Source organism: Toxotes jaculatrix, chromosome 9, assembly GCF_017976425.1.
Source record: "Toxotes jaculatrix isolate fToxJac2 chromosome 9, fToxJac2.pri, whole genome shotgun sequence".
In the NCBI taxonomy this organism is placed as follows: Eukaryota; Metazoa; Chordata; class Actinopteri; family Toxotidae; genus Toxotes; species Toxotes jaculatrix.
This window is the reverse complement of record NC_054402.1, coordinates 12434145-12456049: the sequence shown is the minus strand read 5'-3', so window position 1 is coordinate 12456049 and position 21905 is coordinate 12434145. Positions and strand designations below refer to the sequence as shown.

The 21905-nt window shown below is 40.1% G+C and overlaps 2 protein-coding genes across 9 annotated transcripts in view; both read right to left on the bottom strand.

The window, feature by feature from the left end:
- Positions 1-14610, bottom strand: part of arhgef12a (Rho guanine nucleotide exchange factor (GEF) 12a) — a 35209-nt gene extending 20599 nt beyond the window's left edge. For all 6 annotated transcript variants that reach the window (XM_041046259.1, XM_041046261.1, XM_041046263.1 and 3 more), the window contains exons 1-2: positions 13181-14610; positions 294-314 (exon numbers count right to left, since the gene is read on the bottom strand). In XM_041046259.1, coding sequence (XP_040902193.1) covers positions 294-314; positions 13181-13212 — 53 coding nt within the window. In that variant the 5' untranslated portion in view covers positions 13213-14610. The remainder of the gene's footprint in view (positions 1-293; positions 315-13180) is intronic.
- Positions 14611-16385: 1775 nt separating this feature from the next.
- Positions 16386-21515, bottom strand: tlcd5a (TLC domain containing 5a). Of its 3 annotated transcripts, none has more exons than XM_041045476.1 (3): positions 21189-21515; positions 19747-19950; positions 16386-19243 (listed from the first exon to the last, which is right to left on the bottom strand). In XM_041045476.1, exons 2-3 carry the CDS (start codon positions 19940-19942, stop codon positions 18711-18713), a joined length of 729 nt encoding a protein of 242 aa, XP_040901410.1. In that variant the 5' UTR covers positions 19943-19950; positions 21189-21515; the 3' UTR covers positions 16386-18710. The 3 variants fall into 3 exon arrangements, with proteins under 3 accessions (XP_040901410.1, XP_040901412.1, XP_040901411.1); XM_041045478.1 differs by having other exon boundaries at positions 16386-19150; XM_041045477.1 differs by lacking the exon at positions 21189-21515 and adding an exon at positions 20106-20198.
- Between the last annotated feature and the right edge of the window lie 390 nt (positions 21516-21905).

The window sequence follows — 21905 nt, the reverse complement described above, 5'->3', positions numbered from 1 at the left end:
TTCACAGTGAAAGGCAGTGATGGGCCGCCCTTAGAAGAGGGACCCCTTTGTCCGTCACTCTGTGTGTGTATGTGTACATGAGTGAGGGGGGTAGGGTGGGGGGGGGTGTGTTTGGTCCAAACTCTGAAGACTTCTGTGTTGCAGCACACCAGGCCTAGTAAAACCTGCCTCATTTCCCTCATCTGGAGCTCTGTGTATGCAAACCACTGGTGTGTGTGTGTGTGTGTTGCCACAGGATTACCTACTCATAAGTAAGCATGTCTCTGCACTATGAGAAAACTAAAGATTCTTACCTGTTTGCTTTCTTGGGAAACCTGCAAGATAAAACAGAATGACCATCAGTATCTCACAGAAATTACTGACAGGCTATCAATGTAATAAGGTAAACAAATGCTGAGCTGTTTACGCCTATATGGAGGGTGAAAAACAAGATGCCAAGCTGACAGCTTCTCCTGAGACCCACATAGTGGTAAACATGATAATCCTGATCAAACACCAGAGTTCTTCAGCTGCAGATTAAAGCCTTTTCCAGGTCAAATGTCCTCAGATCTGAGCTGTGTGTGCCGTGATTTAGTTCCGAACAGACATCACGACTTGACGGTAATAATCATATCGTAATCACATCCATGGCCTGTTTCCTTCGAGGCAGCCTGCCCTGAGACCGATTACTGCCACAGAGTGATGTAGTGATGAAACAATTTAGGGATACTGTCATCCCCATATTGGAAAAGGAAATGTTTTCCTGGAAGTTAGAGATCTGTGTATTGACTTGCTGCTTGGCAGAGGCACCATGAATGAAAATGTAGATTTCAGTAGATGCTACACTGTTAATACTCACAGTAGGTGAGTGTGATTTCCTCTTTAGGACTAAGTCTTATGGACTCAAAGGTAGATCAGAGTGAAATTTATATACCCAGAAGGTTCTAAAGAATTCTACATTTAAGACCAAAGGTCTTTCTCTTTGACACTGTATTGAACTGAAAAGAGCACACACGCATTAGCATCTGCAAGAGTAAGCTGCTCACAGAATGTGACCTGGTTGGACCTTGCAATTCTTACACAAGAACCAATTTTAACTCTAGTACTCTATGAAGGATGAATAAAGACATAAAAGCCACACTTTAAAATGGGCAAAATTCCCATTTATGTTTTAGGTTCTCTCTGTAAGTCACTGACAGAATCTAAGAGGATCTGTTCCAAAGCAATTTAAAGGGTAATATTAATCATCTATTTTATTTGTAATTCACTTTCCACTGTATGGAAAATCTTCTGAACACTCATGAAATTTGCGCCAATTATCTGGGTGGCCCCTCAGCTCAACATTATTCCTGGTGGGGTTTGCACAGTCAGCATAGCTCGTTTTTCTGCAGTCAGAGGGAGCCATGTTTGGCCATTCTTCTTCATGTAGTATAAAAATCCACTTCCCACTGGGCTGAAAGTCATATTGTTACATAGCTATCATAAAGCCTAAATTTAGACTCTTTTAGCATTTATTTTTATTGTGATGAGGTAGAAAATATGGAAAACATTGACTCATTGTTTCAGCCAGGAAATAATCCCATAAAAGCTATTTATTTATCTATTTTCAAACACCATAATGCCCACACCTCTTTGTTCAGGACATCTTCACTTTGTGAGCCACTATCAGTTTCAAGCTGTATTTGCCATAGTAAAAGTTTAACTACATGATATATGTTTCGTAAAATCTAGAAATGTAAAATACACAAAAACAATAGCAAACAAGTAGCAGCAAACCGCACTAGTGCTCTTTAAACTTTAAATTCACAGTCTTGTAATACAGAACTTTAGTATGAATAACTACATATTTCAGAACACCAGTCTTCCGTGATGGGGAGGTCTCACGACTAACTAGTCCACATTAACTCTCTTTCTCCTGGCGACAGTGTGTCCCATTCAGACCCATGCAGGGGCAGCTGAATGGCCCGTTTATGAAAATGCCTCAGCCTGTAATAAGTTCCAGAGCCTCAAGCAGAAAAAAAACTAGCTTTAAGTAGCCCACTCCCTAAGAAACCTCTGCATTGGAGAGATGGAAAAGTCAGCACATAAACACACACTGAACTGGGGCATGCGTATACACAAACTCAAGGATGGCAAAACTGAGTATTCAGATGTTATTCTTGGTAACTCATACAGGAACAAATGAAAACATGACAAGAAAACCAAGTTCTAAGGAGCTAGATGATGCATCAAGCTGTCTATAATGTCTATGCTGAACTAGACCTTGAAGACTTGTCTCATGCTTTCAGAAATAATGCTGTACGTCTATACAAAGTTTTAATAGCATCTGTACTCACAACACATAGCTTAAAATGACCTGCCTAAGACATGTTCAAGACAAGGAAGACAAAGGAAGTCATGAAGACAGATCGCAGCAAGAGGACAGAGAGAAAGGAGGCCTGTGTAGTGGTTGATGAGGTGTTTGCATACATACATGAGGATTTGCAAACAAGTACTTGAAGTGATAGGACCTGCAGTTGTGTGAGTTTCAAGGATATCATACATGGTATACTTTCACCATTATAATAAAAGTACCATGACATAATAACATTTCCTAGGTTACAGGTAGCATTTCTAAATGCCAACCAAAAAAAAATCCTGCTGCACAGAATCCTGAAATTTGTCAGGCCTCTGCCAGAAGTTGGTGAAAACACATAAACGTACCACTCCACAGCTTGACAGTTAAAGTTCCCTAGTTGCTTCCGCACCAGAATCTGGATCACTGTAACCATCTTTAAGGCCTGGATGCCACTGTTGATAACCACTTTTCCTGTCCAGCAAAACTGAGCATGGAGAAGAAACTGAGAAAATGAGAAAGGATGACAAACCAGCATCACAACCTAACTACACAACACAGCCGTACTGACAGTGACAGTCAAACCTGTCTGAAAAAGACACAGAAACTTCATCACAATTTGGTAGAGAAAATAAAAAATCAGAGGCAGAGTATGCTACAACAGGCCCACTAGTTTTAGAAACTGTACTTCATAATATGCAATTGTAAAATGTAAAAGTTGACAAGCACAGCTTTGTGGCAATCGTAATTTCATTTAGTTCAACTCATTTATCACGTACCCCCGTGTGTGCCTTTACACAGCACAATCTATCCAGTGTCTTCATAGCTACACACAAAAAATATTACAAAAATATGATTTGCGCTTTCTATAACCAACCAGATTGAATGCCTCCTCTGAGGTTACTGTGTGCATTGTGTGAGACAGACAGACAGCTATTTTGAAATTATAAAGTTAAATCAAGAAAAGCTGTTACTTTCATTTAGGAAGCAAAAGTGTCTCTTAGTTGAAAATGCGGAATTTACAAATGAGGCACACCAAATTTATTTTAAGACACTGACAAAAAGAGCAAACTAAAAGACTCCACAGAACATGCGTGTTAGCAAAGCACCTCACAACTAAAGTCGTCATGCCTGATAATGCCTGGTAATGGTGAGACAAACAGAAAGGCTCATGAACGCCATGAGTTTCCATGCTGTTTGGCTTTCTTCTCCGTTACATGTGCAAAAAGGCCTGATAAATACACACTTACACAAGGCTGATCAAAGTTGACATGTTAACTCATGCTGGTAATTCAAAAAGAATAGGACGCAGTTATCACATCAGTTGCATTTCCCTGTTTACTTTACTATGCACGGCCCTGAACTTTTTAATTTTGTGGCAACCACAGTGATTGTAAGGAGATATATTGCAAAGCTAAAACACAGTCACTAGTGCATTATATACACAGTAAACCAAAGATTAGCAAATCTACTTGCTATGCTAAAATTCCAAGAACGTAAACAATGCAATGGATAAGAGGGAGAGGGGACTGCACTTTTTAATGACTGCTTTCAGTATAAAAGTCTGATAGAGTCCTGAAAAGACAAACACAATCTCCTCTGTAATCTGTTTTAGCAAATTAAAATAACAAACAGTAACATGTTAATATCAAAAGAAATCACGACTCAACAGACTTCAGCCTGGTCTGAAAGATGCAGCAAAGCCATCATAAATGTTAATGTAGTGAAAGAAATGTTTGGTTAACATTTTATTTATTCTACTTGATTAACTGTGCTCATCGTGAGCAGTATTTTGTGTGAATTTTCAAACTGTTGATGATTGAAAAATGATTATGAAATGATTAAACAACAGAATAATCATCAGATTAATTAAATATGAAAATAATCATTAGTTGCAGCCCTAGAAAATACATCACACTTTATATGATCTTTTATGAATGTGAATAGTACATAGTTATAGTACAGTGTAATCTGCGCACATGATTTCAGAATTTGATATCACAGTAAAATTGTATTTATAGGCCTAAATAATTGTGTGGGTCAAGTCAAGATGGAAGCTAAGCTCTACTGCAGGGCTTGTTGTGTTCAGTTTAATCAGTTTAGGTTTAAAATTTTTTGACCAGGTATGATATGCAGATCAAAGAGAAACTCAGAAAACAATATGCTAGATCAAAAGTATTTTCCCCTCTGAGAACATACAGACAGCATTTAAGAATCGTTTTTTCTCATGTCATTCAACTCTTAAGATCAGGCTGTAAAAGTCTTCAAGTCTAAGCTAGGACCTCTTCCTGGACGGAGCCATTAAATGTGCAGGGAGTGAGAAAGGGAGAGAGAAGGCAGAGTCAGAACAGGGTGGGATGGGAGGGAGGGGCAGCAGTGGAGCGGGCCTGGGCTTGAATGCTCCATTGAGGTTTGGTGTTTTGATGGAAAACTGTGGCAGAGCTGGGCCAACTGCAGCAACAGTGGCAGCAAGAGAGGCCGGGACCAGACCAGACCACGGAGAGAGAGAAAAAGTAGTGAAAGAGGGAGGGACGAACAGCCCTGAGGGAGCAGGACTCTGACACACAGCCATTTCTGTGAAAGGGTCTCCCAAACTGAAGAGGAAAGAAAACAGTGAACAATAAGGAAGTAGACAAACTCATGCAAGATTCAGGGGAAGTACTTCAGGTTATTCTCACTTCCTCTGAGAATCAGCCTAAGCCGGTATAGACAGCTTACTCAAGTTTAACTCTGAGATGAATTATAGGCAACTAATTTAATATTTTAAAAGAGCCAACACAAAAAAAACGACACCTCGAATGAAAAATGAGGATCCTGGTGGTTTGACACGTACAGATTTAAAAAGCTGGGACAGCAATGACTGCTATTCCATACAGAGCTTAACAGGCTCAAAAAGCACCCAGCCACACCACAGAAAAGAGTTGAGAAAGTCTCAACTTTATGCATATATCCGCTGATGCAGTGCTAGTGGCAACCAGGTTCTGACGACCACACAATTGTGATCACCTTGATTCCACTGGAAGTGGAAACACATTTATTTATTATTTGCGTCCACAATGCCAAGGAACTTTAAACAAAATGGAGGAAAAGGTCATGGTCACAGTCTCTGGCTTCCTTATTCTATATGACATCTTTAATGAGTTAGTGCAAAATTAAAAAATTGTTGGTGTGTCAGTAGGTATGTCAGAAAACGGTTGTCCAGTCAGATTAGAGTAAGCAGATTACATGCTCAACATAACACAACCCCTAAACTACAGATTCATGATGGGCCAGATCCTGCCAAATAGTTTGTAACCCTATGTGTGAAAGCGCCATAAGAGCTGGCAGGGTACATCCGATGTACCCAAGCTAAGAAACAAAGTAGGTGGATGCTTGATACACTGAGCTATATCCTGACTTTTTTCTTTCAGACAATGCTGTGGTTGTAACTTGTGTTACACAGAGTTGCTGCAGTAATCTGGACACTCCCTCCAGAGGTAGGGCTACACAAATCACTGCACAGGTGTTGTTGGGGCAGGGAGAGGTGGAGCCTGGTCTGAAACTAGGAGAGGATTGGACAGTTTTGGGAGTTGCCTGCAGGCTGCAGAGATCAGACCAAGGTGTGTTCCATTCCAAGAGGTGAAATACAACATAAACCTGCACACTGCAACACATTTTTAGATGTTAGATTACAACGGAAAACTTGGCAGAGTTGGAGTGTAACTCTGTGGTGACGGCATGATGTCCTCTGCTGGGTTTTGTGCTGAGTCATGCCATTGGCCTGCCAAGTACCCTATGGAACAGGCAATCACCTTTTCAGCCAGCGAGCCATTCATGCCAGCTCTTTTAAAACTGGTCTGTGATTCTATCTCAATGGTGCAGTGATACAGTCTCTTCAACAGCCTGATTCATGCCTGCAGCCTGCCAATGGGAGAGAAGACAAACACACACACACACTGCTTGTTATCTAATCTATATACCTGAGTCACACAATGTGGGTGCACTCACAAACACACAGCCTGCATGACGTCACGGCTTTCCACTCCCTGCCACTAAGAAAGAAGTCGTCTACACCCACGCAGTGATACTCCTTCTTTAAACCGCCTTCTGTATTACAGTGTAGAATAACAACAAACACACTGATGTCGCGCTCAGCATGTGACCTCAGCAGTGTATCCGCATAGCATGATGTATACACTGAGATATGGTTTTAAAGAAAGAAAGCGTCAACTGAGTGTATGAGACAGACAGACAGAGAGAGAGAGAGACAGAGAGTGAGAGAGAGGTGTGGTGTGTGTTAGAGAGACAAGAGCAATAGCTCTGGAGCTCAAGCTACAGCCTCAGGGGGAAAACAGTGCCCTTTCTGCCCCAATAAACCTCATCAGGATTCCTGACATGAGGGCCGGGGGATAGACATTTCTTCACGCTATGCTGTCTGCTGTCCTCCAGCACTGGGAAAGGAAAGGAGGTGGTTCAACATGCTACACTGTCCACGCTGCTGCTGGTCGCGAGTCCTGCCACAAAACCTGAAAACTTTCTTGAAAATCAACAAGTAACTTCTAAGAACTGAGAAAATTACAGAAGTCTTGCTCATGCACCACTTTCCTTTTTAGTACTGGCTGGTTTTGGGGGAGACTGTCCTAACTTTAGCACTACAGTATAAGTTATGTTGAATTGTCTGCCATGAACACATCGACACCTGAAACGAAGCACTTTGTGTGTATTCTTTGGTATCCCGCAGTGATCTCAAAAATTTACTAACAGCTGTTAGACGCAGACGTATGATGACATTTAAGCTGATGCAACCTGAAGTAAACGCACATAACCGACACCTCATTCTCCCCAAAGCTATAAAATTTTCCATCTATTACACTATACTTACCACAAAAAAACTAGCTTGGTGAAAGCAAGATGATACTTAATATAGTGAGTGACTCATTGCTAAGGGAAACAGCTTGTCATTAAGATATTTATGGGACAACAACAATACCTACACCAAAGATTCTTATAGCAAAGGTGTAATAATGTACACCTTCTCTTCCTCACCTTCGTTTTGTCTATCCTTTTGGCAATCAGAGGAATTTATGTCATTCAGAAAGCAGTGTCTTCCACTCAACATGGCTGCAGGTTGTTAACAGAACTTGTATTCTGACACTGGTCCTTGTAGAGAAAGAATAGGGGTGTGTTTGTCTGTCGAGTCACCCCTGAATCAGCAGAAATGGGCAGCATAAGATTAATAACAGTGCAACAGCAAGTTGCTGGTCTCTCTCTACAACAGAGCCACTCCTAGCACACCGTGACAACATTCAATTCAATTAGAGTATTCTCCTTCTGCGTTCCCAGGAAGAGGAGTCTCAACATACCACATAAATCACACCTAATCAGCTACAGCAGTGATGCTGCTTTTTCACATTGACCATCTATTTACTACTATATCAAAGATTCAGCAGATATACATGTGCCACTTACAACTACAACAACTATGTATGTATGTATTGTTTGTATATTTACAGAATCAATTTCAGCAATAACGCCATGATAAATCGCCACCATCACATCTCTTGGGCCACTGCCGAATATAATGGCTTCACAAGTGCCATACTTAGCTTGAAGGCAGTAGCCTAGTTCATGACTACAAAGCCCCTAGATGGACATGTAAGGACATGACACTTGGGCAAGACAGCTCTCTTTCTGTGTCCCCTTTTGCCTCTATTGTTGTGATACTGTCTTTTGTGGAGTGAAAGTAATGTTTGGGCCCTGAAGCTCTCTTGGCTAACAGAGCAGGACTGTAGAGGGTGTCCACAAGCATCAGCATCACAGGACTGGGTGATAGACCCCAACTCCCCCAACACTCTGAGCCCCAGCTAAGGTCCAGACTCCGCCCACTCTCCAACATCACTACCCCCGAGGCATAGCCTGTTTCTTTCCTCTCTGCTGTCTCCTTCTCCTTTATTATCTTAATGTCCATTTCTTTCCTTTTAGTCAGGCTTGACTTGGCTAAGATGACTAAAGAAGAATTATTAACACCCTCACAACACATGCAAAAAAGATTCAGGCTAAACCACAGAATGGGTCAATAATTTCCAAATAATTACCCTATTCACTTTTCACTTGTACTTGGCTAATTGATGAAGGCAAATCTGATGGAATAAACACTCCCTGCCTTGAGGCATAATAAAAATGCAGTGATGATGGGAGAAAGGGACTGATTGATGCAAAGAAGGGAATAAAAGATGGATGCGATTGAGAGTGTGTGTGAAAAAGAGTGAAATGGGACCTGGCAAGAATGAACGGAGTATGGTGAGAGTTGGTGTGTGCCTGCCAAAGTGACATCCAAGTGCGAGACTTCCTAAGGTCCTCATTTACATTCTATAAAACAAGACCAAGAATCTGGTCAGTCATGCAGTGCAGACTTTCGAGGTTGAGATTTTTAGGTTTTAGCACAATTCAACTAATAAATGAAGGAACTGTGCCTTGAGCTTTTCTAAGAACCATATGAAAAGTCAAGATGATATTATAGCAGCTTTGCTGCAAAGATAACATGAAGCTTCCCACCGTCACCATGAAAACAATAATAAAACCATATTTCCAGGGCGTTGTGTTAAATGCATCACTAACAATTGTAACTGCAACAGTAGAATAACTCTGGGGTGGCACATGGAGAAAGTACACAGTAGGATGGCGTGCCAGTTGATTGTTGATTCTAAAACTATAATTCACATCACTATGAAGAAGGAGTTAATGTGCCAAGTCTGACATAACACAGAATACAGGTAAACCATTGAAGTAAGAAGGAAATGATAATGGAACGGAGTAAGAGAACCTGTATTATGGCTCAGCTCATTTCACTTATAACTGGTGGACTTCACATCAATGTGTCTGCGGCTGAATGCTATATTACTGTCTTCTTTCTGGAAATAAAAAATCTTTATTTTCACACAAGTCTTGCACAGCCACTCATGTTGTATCATAACACAGCAAGATCAGCTTATGATAACTGACAACTCTGCAGTTGCAACAGATGAACCTGGATCTCTTAGAACTTTCATACTACTTTTTCTAATATCTTACCCACGGAGGACAAAAACATTAGAAAACGCCTATCAGTAGGAGTAGGACTCAATCAACATCTCTCTGACACAATCTGAACCAACTGTTAATATGACATGACTCTTCGTAAAGACAGGATTTACATGATTACCTGTTTGATTGCATAAGAATATACAGGTGTTCCTGTAGCTTTGATGTGTTCATATGCACTGTCATACTGAACTAATGTGCATTACTGAAAAAATTTGTATGCTTTTGGTGGCATTTGTTTTACTGGTGAGGTGTTCTGTAAAGTTATTCTTGTAGGTAAAATGTATTGTTTGACTGTTAGTTTGGCACACCTGCTCGTGTTCATAATTATTTTCCACTAAGAAATGTAAAAAATAACATTGCTGAACTGATCAGAAGCATCAGAAGGCAACAACCTGATGATATTCAGGCTGACCTAAGAGCTTGCTGTGATCTAAAAAATGTTGTGACAAAGATTTTAATGGATAATACAGGCCCATAAGCTATGATAACTGGGATTATGGTATTGTTAGAAATTATTCAGAAGATTACATTTCTGCTCTTGACTTTCGCTCAAGGAAGAAAATGAAATCCTTCACAATCTTGAAACATAATTGCCTTTGGGGAAAATCAATCTTTCCACAGCAGTGGGATAGGGCATATTACAAAATGTTAAGTGTCTTTGTTTTTTTGTTCGACCAAGGGTTTAAAACCCAAAGTTATTCAGTTTACTATAAGTCAATGAAAAGTGATAAATCTTCATGTGAGAGAAGCTGGAACCATTACATATTTGGTATTTTTGCATAAAAATCACAAAAATAGTCGCTGATTAATGTCCTGTCAAGTGACTAAACTATTAACCTTCTAATCGCTGCAGCTCTACAAATAACACTAAATCATCACATTGACACTGTACATGAGTTATCTTACTCAGCATACAATCAAAATCAATTAATTTCAGAAGTTCGTTTTGACTTCAACTTGAGTTTTTGTCCAACTTCTCCAAGCTGCAAAAGTTTTATGTTATCCTTTTAGTGACAGGACACGTGCTAGTTTATAAATCCTTCCCTGCATGCTGGGCTGGAGCCGTTGCACTTCTGATACGAACTTTAAATGACTTCTGGATACTCATTTTAATGCATAGCTCAGAGCAGCTGACACAGCTTCCCTTGCATCAGTGCTGACTAGATGGAGTTGAAGCATACTGCATTATCAGGGAGGGATGCCAAATGCATGAGACGCATACAAGCAGACCAGGCTGTCAGAACTACTCATGAAAACATTTATCATGAGGAAACAAATTTCACTAAGGAAAATATCAGCTCCAGTGCCATATTATTATCAGCTGGTGTTGACACAATTACTTTAATGGTAAACAGACATTATATTGTTTGATAAAAATTCTGATAATCAATTAATCCTTTCCATCATTTATCCAGTTCAACCACCATCATTTACTGGTTGCAGAATCTCAATTTTGTTTTCTTTGTTTCATTTTAATGTAAATTTAATGCTGTTTTTGGACAAGACAAGCAATCCAAAAATATCACCCTGTGATCTAATTAAATTATGATGGGAATTTTGGCATTATAATTGACAGTATAATGACTAAACAAATAAATGTCTAATGATTAACATCGTCAAAATTACAGCAGAACCCATGACAATGAATCAATCAAAGGCAAACTTGCTAGTTGCAACCTATTGTTATTAAGGTTGCACAGAAATAACTCAGTGCTTTTTCATTAAAGACATACTCCAACCAGCCCCTATAGATGTACCTGACCTACACCGACAGACCTGGAGAGGAGCATACAGCCGGCAGCCAGTTTGCTCCCACTGAAAGCTATTGTTTACTATTAGTGATGTCACCAGCACCACTTCCCGGGAGGGCCTCAGGGGGGTGGTGGGAAAAAAAACGTGGAGATCAGCAGAACTCTATGACAAAGAGCTAACAGCACACTAAACTGACCCATCGGCTGGCGGCCCAACCCCGATGGATGTTGGGTGCATACTCCCACCATAGCCAACTGAGCAAAAACAAAATGCACAACACCACAGACTGAGGGAGAGAGAGCAAGGACAGGGAAATACAGACAGACTTAAGGAGGGAGTGGGGGAGACACAGAACACCATTAATCAAAAAAGTCATTCTCACCAGCCACAGTGGAAAACACCCTCAAAAACTGCTGCATCCTAAACAATGATTCACATCACAGACCAACTCTAGCTTTTGTGCAACAGAGGTACAGGGCTAGTGGCCTGCACAGTCCACAGACTCCAACCAGCCCATCTAGATGTGCCTGACCTACACTGACAGACTAATGCTACACTGTTTTGCATTTGTTAAATTTGCATTAAAATCATGGCGTTATGTCCACAGTCTACCGGTAGGGTAACAACTGCAACTTTCAGGACACAGAGTTTCTGAAACCAAAACAAACAGATGAACAAACTTGCTATAAAAATATCAACCCACATTTTTTCTGTCAAAAAGCAAGATAAATAGACAACAAATTTGTGTAGCACTGTCTCAAGCCTGCATGTGCAGCAGCAAATCTGAGCCACACTGTACTGTGCTAGCGACCTAGGATTAGCTGCTTCTTGGAATCAGGAGCATCTCTGTGCTTGTCATCATCTGCAGTTTAAATTTCATTACAGGTTTACTGAAGTGACTGAGGAGTACTGATTTGCTAATTCTATTGATAAAAGCAAGTAGTGGCATCATGATATCTAGGCCAGTTTAGTCGATGCTGCCAATCACAGTGCTGCGATAATACTGTTTAAAAAACACACGCACAAAAAAAAACCCCCCAAAACAATAAACAGCACCACAACAGCAGTTGGTGCCAGCCACTGTTGCCATCATTGCAGTGGGGGAGGGGGGTCATGAAAAATGGGGTTGGGCTTTAGCCTCTAGCTTCAGCCATGAGGATATTTCATATCCCAACCTGTGAAATAAGCTTCCCTCCAGTCTAAATCTACCGGCCACATTCCACTGTATCAACCTGCTCTCCTCGCAGGTATGTGGGATTCAGGTAGGAAGAACTGACGTAATGCAACAGCTTCATTCCTCTGTTTCTCTGCCAGAATACATCAGATTGAAAATAACCTTCATTCTCCAGGTTCAAAATAAAGGAGGAATTTGTTCCTGTAATGATGCAAAGAATATTGACGCAAAGAATATTGACGTGCAGTATATCAGTGGATTACGAAGATACAGACTGATCCCACTCTACCATTTCTTCAGGCCGTGACACATTATTTAGCCTGCTGGTCTTAGCAACAGTGTCCAACCTTTGGGTTTAAGTTGACACATGCCTTAGATAAGGTGATTACTTGACGGAGCTAAGGTTTTGTCTAAATCCAGAGATTGTTTTAATAGGTGTAGGAGAAGGTTAGCTTTAAAGGCTTAGAGGTAATAGTGATGTTGAAAGGTGCAGAGGTATCACAGATGACTGTTCCCTGGCACACAAACAGTAGCAGGCCTTCTCACTCCTTGGACAAGTAGTACTTTACTGTCTGCAGAGAACTCCATTACCCATGCTGAGATCAGCAGAGTTTCCATTAAGATCTGATGTCCTTCCCTTAGTAATTAGATTGTATAACACAGTTATTACAGAGCACATCGCTTGAAAGAAAAAATTCACTTGAACCATGTAAAACATATTTTTAATCAGACTGGGTTGTGTTTCAGATTAATGGCATCATAACCAAATCAAGAAACTTTAACTGAATCAACTGTTTAAATACACTGAGCACTCAGTTTATGAATGTGGAGTGCAGACAGTGCATTCACAGAATATAAAGAGTCGCTGTATACCATACCTGTCAGTGAAGCTGGACTGTGTGTCACTCATTGGGCTTCCGGTTCTAGATTTGCAGCAAATTATATCCGATTAACATTTTCCAGAGTGTGATGAGGCGATTTCCTGGAGCGTCCTTCTCTGGCATCCGTATGAAGTAGGCAAGGATTTTGAAAATGGTGCTGAGAATAAATTAATATGAGGAAACTGTTTGGTTGTTGCGAGGCACGTCCAAACTCTTGAGGGAGCAAAAATACTATACCTATACCGTATCTGTCAATTAATACTCCTTGTCAAAATTGAACAGCAGCAAGGAATCTACAGTGCAGACCTTAAAAAATAATCGGGGCCTCTGTCGTATTAGCTGTACAGTCAGATGATATCCTACCCCAGCAATAAACAATGTTTTGGCAACAAGAATAAATATACTGCTCCAGCTGGCACAAGTTGTCGTGCATGTATGAACTCCTTGTGTGAATCCTTTGCATTCACATCCCAGATTTCCGCCGATGTGAAATGTGTAAACAATCTGTATTCCAATGTAACAGACACCTTGGCCCTGCGATGTAGTCCCGTCTGCCACCACCCCTGCTCGGCTGAATGGCCTCGGTGCCTAAATGAGCTTTGAAGATGCTGGAAATTCCTCCAGTCCCATTCGGTATTCCCTGCTCCCAGAAATGCCTGTCTGTGGCTGTGGGGACGAGTCTCCCGTGACCATGAGAATCGCTCAACGCCGAGTTTAAACGACCCGTGTTACAAATTAGCAAAACAACGGCAGCTAATGTTATACCGGCGTTAAGACGTTAGATTCAAAAACAGAACTGGTTAGACGGTCGATTTAAAAAAAAAAAGAGAAAAAGACAGAAAGAAAAAGCACATTGCTTTTTAGACAATCCTTTCTCACGGCGAGCTGGCTGGCGTTGAATCTCGCCAGCTACCAGCTAACAAAACAGATGAGCTCTTTCAGCAAAAAACTTTGCTTCGTGTGCTCTTGTTTCGAGTGCAAACTAAGCAAACTCCCGTTCACAACAATGAGCCCGCCAACGACCGAAAAATATATATACAACGCCGCATGAATGTTGACTGGCTTGCGATAAGTCTCCGTGTTGTGTCCTTCAAAAAGTCTCCTTGAGCTAAGAAAATCCAGTGAAGTCTGTTAGCACAGCGCAGCGCTCCTTGACTCCATGTTTCCAGAATTCAGTCGTTTCTCGGCAGAATTCCCGTGGATGGAAAGGAGGCTAGCTATGTGGCCAGCTAACGGGACAGAAAGTAACAACCAGTCCTGTGTGTAAACAACGACAAAAAAACCACCGAGGCGCTTAAAACTTCTAGCGAACATCAAACGTGTTTTTTCCAACGCAAGACGTTATTTGTACAGGAATATAACTTGCGGAAAGGTACCAAAAAATCCCACTTTCTGCCGCTAGCAACGCCCTAGCCAGCTAGCGGTTGGAGTCTAATAGCGCTTCCACTAACCACTTCCGCCGGGAGATGGGAAAACTCATTTTGTTTCAGCGTAGCGCTGGAACTAACACGAAAAATAATAACATGTTAACAACAATAACAATCACGCAATAACTGCTCGTAATTTTAGTGTCATAATCATTTTAATAGTTCTAAATGCATTGGTATAGCAAATAACTATATACAGTAGGCTAAAGAGTCAGTAAATGTTAGTCGATTAGACCTGCAACGAGTAGTGGTTGTGACTGAAAATTAACTGGCAACAGTTTGACATACTAAGAGTTGTTGAAGCATTTCTTACAGAACTGCTGTTTTGGTCGTTTACAACAGTTAGTTTGAACTGTTGGCCAGACATCACCTGACCCTGAGAACTTGTGATGGACATTTTTCACTATTTACAGACATTTGAATTGAGAAAGTAATTGGCAAATTAATCGATAAAGAAAATAATTCTAAGCTGCAGCACTAATATGCATAGTTATATGTTAGACTGTTAGTAAATTGGTCAATAGACATTGATTATTCGACTATTTAACATACACAATGTCTCTCTGCCAAAGGGAGATAGAGAAAGAGATGTTATATTTATTAGTCCATTAATTCTTTAGTCGATCAACAGTAAATTAATCAATAACAGTTGATTGATTTTAGAATGCTGGTCAGACAAAACAGCCATTAAGGTATTTTTCATTATTTTTTGGTTTTACTAACTAAATAATTAACCAGTCGACTGTACACTCAATAGATGAACTGATGATGAAAATAATAATTAGTTACAGCCCCAGTTTAGAGAGATATTGTTTGATTGTTTGCTTTTCCATGGCAGGCGAACCTGTCTGTTTTTTGTTTTTTTTTTTTGTTTTTTTGTATTGTTTTGTTTTCTTACCAGTAAGGAAGCATTTTCCTTTAGTTGTTTGATTGACTTGATAACAAAGTGTGTTGTTGTGTGATTGTTTCTTTTTCCATGGCTCTCTCCCTGTCTGTGGTTGGTCTGGGACTTGAGAACTGTCATTATGTCATTATTTACAGCTTACAGTCCAGTCCTTTGTCCACAATACAGAAGAAGACACTCCTATTCTGATGAAATGTCCCTGACTCATCCACAGAGAAAACTTGGAAGACACTGAAGAACAGAGGGAAAACACAGTCGAGTGGCAGACTGTGCGTGAGAAAGAGTGTGAGAGAGAAAGTGAAAAAGATACTTAAGTCTATCTGGAGGCTTTCATTCACGTCTTAGTGTTTATTTAGTTTGAAAACCGTCTGCAAACTACTACACAGTCAGGGGAGACAAGATTTCATGACCAAGATCAACATTTGTTTTTGTAATTTAACCAAACTGAGCAAAGAGAATGTATTTAAGATCACAACATCAGCTATGTTATAATTTAGGATATAGTTGGTGGTAGGTGTTCAAAATGACTTTTTGTACTACCACAATGACCAAATCTTATTTACTTATAAAAAGCCAATGCTTGTGTACAATAGCAAAATGTATTATTCCCTTCTACCTTCTTTTGATCTTTTTTTTTTTTTGTTTGAAGCCTGTAACCATTCAACACACCAAATGTAAGAAGCAGCACACTGTATATGATTATCTCTTTATTGTATTGTGCATTGCAGTCCTACTTCATCATTTACGTTTTGGCCAGCTGACAGCATACTGTACAATGCTGCAATATATGTATACAACACACTGTGCATTACATCTAGTATCCCACAGCGAGCGAAAACATAATAAAAATGATAAAATATTAAAATTAAACAGCTGAATTAATGCTATAAACGACAATTAAAACTGCCATTTTACTCAACTAAATGTGTAATGTGGCATTATTTTCAGTTGACAATGCTGTAAAAGTGTTTTTTCCCCTTTTGATATCTTTATCTTAGCATTGCCAGATGACTGCCCTCAGGTTTCCTCATGATCATACATATATAATTGATATGACACCACCATGTGGACAGCTTAGGTAACTTCAGCCTCAGTGCATTTAATGCAGATGTGGCCTATCCTTTAGTTTTAGTCATAATTTTGTTGTTTAAATTGTATTCAGAAGCATACAAACAACATATCAGAGCTTTATTTCGTTTTACGCAGGGATTACAAAGGCAAATCATGAAACCCAAAACTGAAAACGGTTCTTCATTACACCTGCTGTTGTGCTGCAGGCTTTACAGTACAAGACAAAAAACACACACACAAACAAACACAAGAAATTAGGAAAGTACATTCAGATAACTAAGGCACACACCAGTTAGATTTTTTCTCTCTTGGATGTAATGGTGTTGCTCACATGATTTTTAATAGTGGCAGCCAGGTAAACAGGCCTTGTCTGAGAGCATCACATCAAATTTCAAACAAACATAAAGGTGGAAACAAAGGGATGTAAGATGTTTTGTCACATTACTACAGAGAACCATGTGCACTCAAATAACAAATACGATGCTGTCATAATAATGAGAAAACAGATATGAAGTCTGAGCAGCTGGTAGTTCGGTAACTTTCATAGCACGGAACAAATGCAGTCTTGGAGTGGGCTGTCATAATAATCTCTAATATCAAGCCACCTGTTAGTGTCCCATAATATTTTTGTGTGTTGTGTCTGATCAATATGGTGGGAATTAATATCACAACTTTAAGAATATTTTTTCCCAATTATAAATATTACTAGATGGCAAATGTACCCAAAACCATACATAAAATAGTAAAACAGATGTTCACTGTGACAAAACTCTTCACACACGTAAATTAAAAATGAGGAAGTTTCATAATAGTAATTTGTATGCTAGTATGTTTGTTATTAATAAACTAGACAACACGATTTTGTAAAACAATAACCCATTGTGATTATATCGTCTCAATACGATTTTACTGAAAGTCATTAAATGATAACTCTTGCCCAGCCCTCTGTCTTGTTTAAAGACTAAATGTAGAAATCTAACATTTTAGGGGCTAGAAACAAAAAGGTGCTCCTGCAGGTGTGTGAACCATGTACATCTCCACAAGGTTTACAGGTGCTGGCTCAAAATAATGTGACTGAAGCAGAAGTCAGACAAAAAGTCAGAACACTGTACTGATAGCTCACAATAAATTTAATTGTAACTGTAAACTCTCAGCTGACAAGTTCTCTGTGAGACCAGAACATTACTCTATTGATTTGAACTGGGAGCAATTAGTACAGAGAATGAATATTTTTTCTGTCTTTTGTCTTAAGTAAGTCACGCATGTTCACACAGATGGTAGTGTGAAATCAGACACTTCAACTATATAAAGTGCAAATTCTGATATAAATTCACCAAGCATTTGAAGATATGTATAGTTTTCATATACATCCAAATGGACTGCAAAATAAATAGTATTACCAGTGTAGAGCTATGTAACTGAGAGGTGCCCCTCCATGTATCCCTGAACATAAGGGAAGTAAAATAAATGATTATTTTGGGGAATATGCTCTGGAATATGATTTCAGACAGCAGGCAAAAGCTTACTATAAACTATATTCAACAAAGTAATCAAACACATCACACACATTTCTCTGGAATTCACCCCAACTTTCCAGGATGACTTCATCTCCCTGAGTATACCTTTCACATCTGCTCAAAGTTTTTATAAAAGCCTCCCCCCCTCAAAAAAAGACTCAGGATTCCAAAGAAACGTTTCAATGTAACTAAAAATGCTTCACAAGGATCATGGAGCATTACATGTAAACAAATTCATTCCTAATAGTGAACTTCCCACTACCAGATACGACTAGGCACAAGTTCGCACCAACTGAAAGAAACATCTGTTCATGTGTTTATAGAAAGTGCTTTGGTTTTCAATAACATAAACTACATGTGTTGTTTCTGAAAATGCACCTTTTACGTAATAATCTAATGTGTTCAGCAGCAGGGACTGCATTAAAAATTAGTTTTTTCAAAATGCACAGGTGTCCGACCTTACAGACAGATGTCACACGGGATATCTCTCAACATAGAAAATGATGACTCTGAAATATCCCTTCTTTAATCTCGATATAAGATACAAAAAGTTGATTTTCTTTGTCCTTTCAATGTAAATTGATTTCCTTTAAGGAAACAGAGGCCAATCAGTCCTTCTTCCCTTCGTGGCCATTAGCTGCTATTGTCTCTAGCTGGTCTCTCTGCTGTTTGTGCCAGCTCTTGCTTTTTCGAATGGCAAACCGAACAATGTCCACCATGAACACCCAGGATAGCGCATACATGGCCACTCCCCCGCACTTGATAAAGAATCTGGGTCTTGGGGAGATCAACTCACAGTACAGCATTGTGCCTCCCACGAAGACTCGCATCACCACAAACAGCAGCACAAACAGGACGTCCACAACATCCCCCAGCAGCGACCTGTAATGTCCTGTCTGTTTGAGGAACCAGCGTGCCTGCAGGAGTGGGTTGGTGATTTCACTGCCGAAGAGTACTGCGCAGGACTCAATGCCAGACTCCCCCAACCATAGGGTCAAAAGGATTCCCAGGATGCTCATGGTGTGGTGGGCCAGCATAACGGGTCCTTCTGTGCGGAAGTACACACACCAGCCCATATCAAAAATAAAGTAGCCCAAGCTCACCACCATGGCACTTATCTGCAGAGGAGTGTTCTTAGTACCTGGCATCCACAAAACAGAAACAGAAACAGGTTTTAGCTAGCTTATTTCTGAAATACAAGAAAAAACAACCAGATAATACATGCAATAAAACAAGCTATTACTGTGACAGGAACAAACTTCTGATTAAGAACTTTGTGCAATACAGAACAAAGATGAGAAAGGTAAAATTGTTTGGTCACTGCTGAACGATTTATTCACACTTTGTAAATTGTCCCAGTTGCTAGGTCCTATCAATATACACAGTAACATGCTAAGCAATTGAGATCCAAAAGGATTAATCAATCAATTGGAAATTAATGAGCAACATTAAAGATTTTCCTACACTTTACAAACCAAATGATTATTCAAGAAAATTGTCAGCAGTTTAGCAGTTATACTATATCTATATAACTACAATAGCCCTTAACATTTATAGCACAAATGAACATGTTCATTTAACAATAATTATAACATAAAATGTTATAATGTCACAATTTGAATACACAGAAGGCAAGTGTCCTACCTGGATGAGTGAAAGGCCAGGGTCCATCCACATAGCCTATATATGCTGTGATGCAGACTGCCAGGATGCCGTGTACCAGGGTGACGAGGCGACAGTTCCACTCGTAGCTTCTGGTCCCATTAACATTACACAAGATAAAGTAGAAAGAGACCCAACAGGACAGGCACAGGAGTGAACAAACCACAAGCAGTGCCATCTTCTCTTCTGAAGACAAAAACAGACGAGAACAGCATGTAAAACCAACTTACAGTTTCTTTCAAAAATTTGCCAGTCAGCAGTCATCAAGCCAACTTTGAATCACATTACACGGTGAGAGAAAAATTCAATGGTGGCAAATCTTGCCGTGCAATATCGCTTACAGTAGAACAAGACAGTACTACCGTCCAAAGATTTGGACTGTGCAATCCTTTGTAAGTGACCAACAATTAGCCTTTGCTTGAACTATAATAGCACTATAGTTGGCCGGCCAAGGGTCTGGTGGGGTGAGGGGGACGTCTCTTCTTCTGCTGTGACGTTTGTACTAGGAGGTGACCATGCAGACAGACAAGCCCACCCTCACTGGACTGGAACAAGATGTACACTTGATTCTCAACAACTTCAAGCAAGTTTCAAAACTAGATAAGAGGTTACTAGGTGCTGGGCCCCCAGACAGTTCCCAGGGGCAACAGAGGGTTCTTACCAAATCACATGTGCCCTAGAAATTTATTGTTGTCTTGGTTGTTACGTGCAACTCAAGTCAACGGCTGTAAGGGCGCACTGATGTCGGGATGGCATGGGGAGATGAAGCAGTGACATTATATGTAGTGGGACATCTCACTATGGGGACATTTCCAAACATCTAGTCATAACAAACTTTCCCAAACACTCACATAACAAAGAAGGCACAGATCCAAGCAGGCAATCAGATGTGAACATGCAATAAATAACATATGACACAGAGGGAAATGGTGTGCATAAAGGCTGGACACCCCAGTCAGGGTACATTGCCATTTAGTTTTCTTTAGACAGCAGCATTCAGAACAGATCAGATGGATTGCAGATTTTATATAATTCACTATAAATCTGTCTAGTATGTTTTGTGACCTCTCTTGTATGTTTACTTACATTTGAATGAGAGAAGTGGGGTAGTTTTTAGGTTTATAAGATGCACAAAACTAAAAGTGCACATTTATGAGGCTTTAATCGCATTTCCATGAAAAGCAGCTGGCAACAAGCTGTATTTTTTTTATTCCCTTGCTGATCTAGTTTATAGGTGGTAACATCGAGGGCAGCTGATGTTTGTAAAATGAAAGTGGCAGCGAAGCCACAGCTTATCCCTCATTTAAGTAGATGCTCACTGCCCAGTTAGCTGGATCAGATAGCAGGCTAACGTCGAAGCGCTAACAAAGCATTTTCCTATGGGACTGTAACTCGTTCACAAACACAGTAAAAAATACCATTACCTCGAAGGCGCACTTGTGGCAGCTTCTTCGCTTACATCCTGGGTGTTTTGTGCCCTGTGACGATGCGTTTCTTGGTGGCGGTTTGTTTGCAGACACACTAGCCGCTATTTGTTGTCCTTTATCTGAACTCCGCCGGTAGCAACAACAGCCTCCCTCAGCATCCCTGAATTCCCGTTATCAGTCGCTGCGCATGCAAATGTAGCAACTAGTAAGACGAACAAGAGCTGCGCCCTAGTTTTATTTTCCCATACTATACCGTAGATTAGAGATTATGGCAGGCTTATTAAATATTTAATAGAAAAAGCATGTTTCCATCCCCCTTTGATATCTTCCTCCAACGATGGGAGAGTGTCTCCTCTTTTGTTAACAATGGCGACACCTTGTGGTCAATAGAATAAATTACATACACATTTCCCTCCAGCAGGGGGGACAAAATGGAAGAACTACACAGAAATAACGTTACTAATACTCTAACGTGTGCCATAGGGAGCTTCACAGTAGCTTTAGGGTTGCAGAGAACACATTACCAACATGACATGGGTTGAAACCCAAGTGGCAAGCCCTCCCATACTGTTCACAAGCAAGACATTCAGTCCCAGCCCTTGCTCCATCTGTACCTGTGTTTGACCTCATGGGAGTGGGTCAATAAACAGTTATTTTCCACATGAGCACAATGAATAATCAATTTAGCATTAGAGTTAAACATTAAAGGTAGCC

Bases quoted from the DNA above. Each gene is read 5' to 3' on its own strand.
- tlcd5a (XM_041045476.1), bottom strand. From the start codon at position 19,942: ATGGCACTGCTTGTGGTTTGTTCACTCCTGTGCCTGTCCTGTTGGGTC. The intron at 19,244-19,746 runs GTAGGACACTTG...TGTGGATGCCAG, and splicing joins CTGGCCTTTCACTCATCCAG to GTACTAAGAACACTCCTCTG.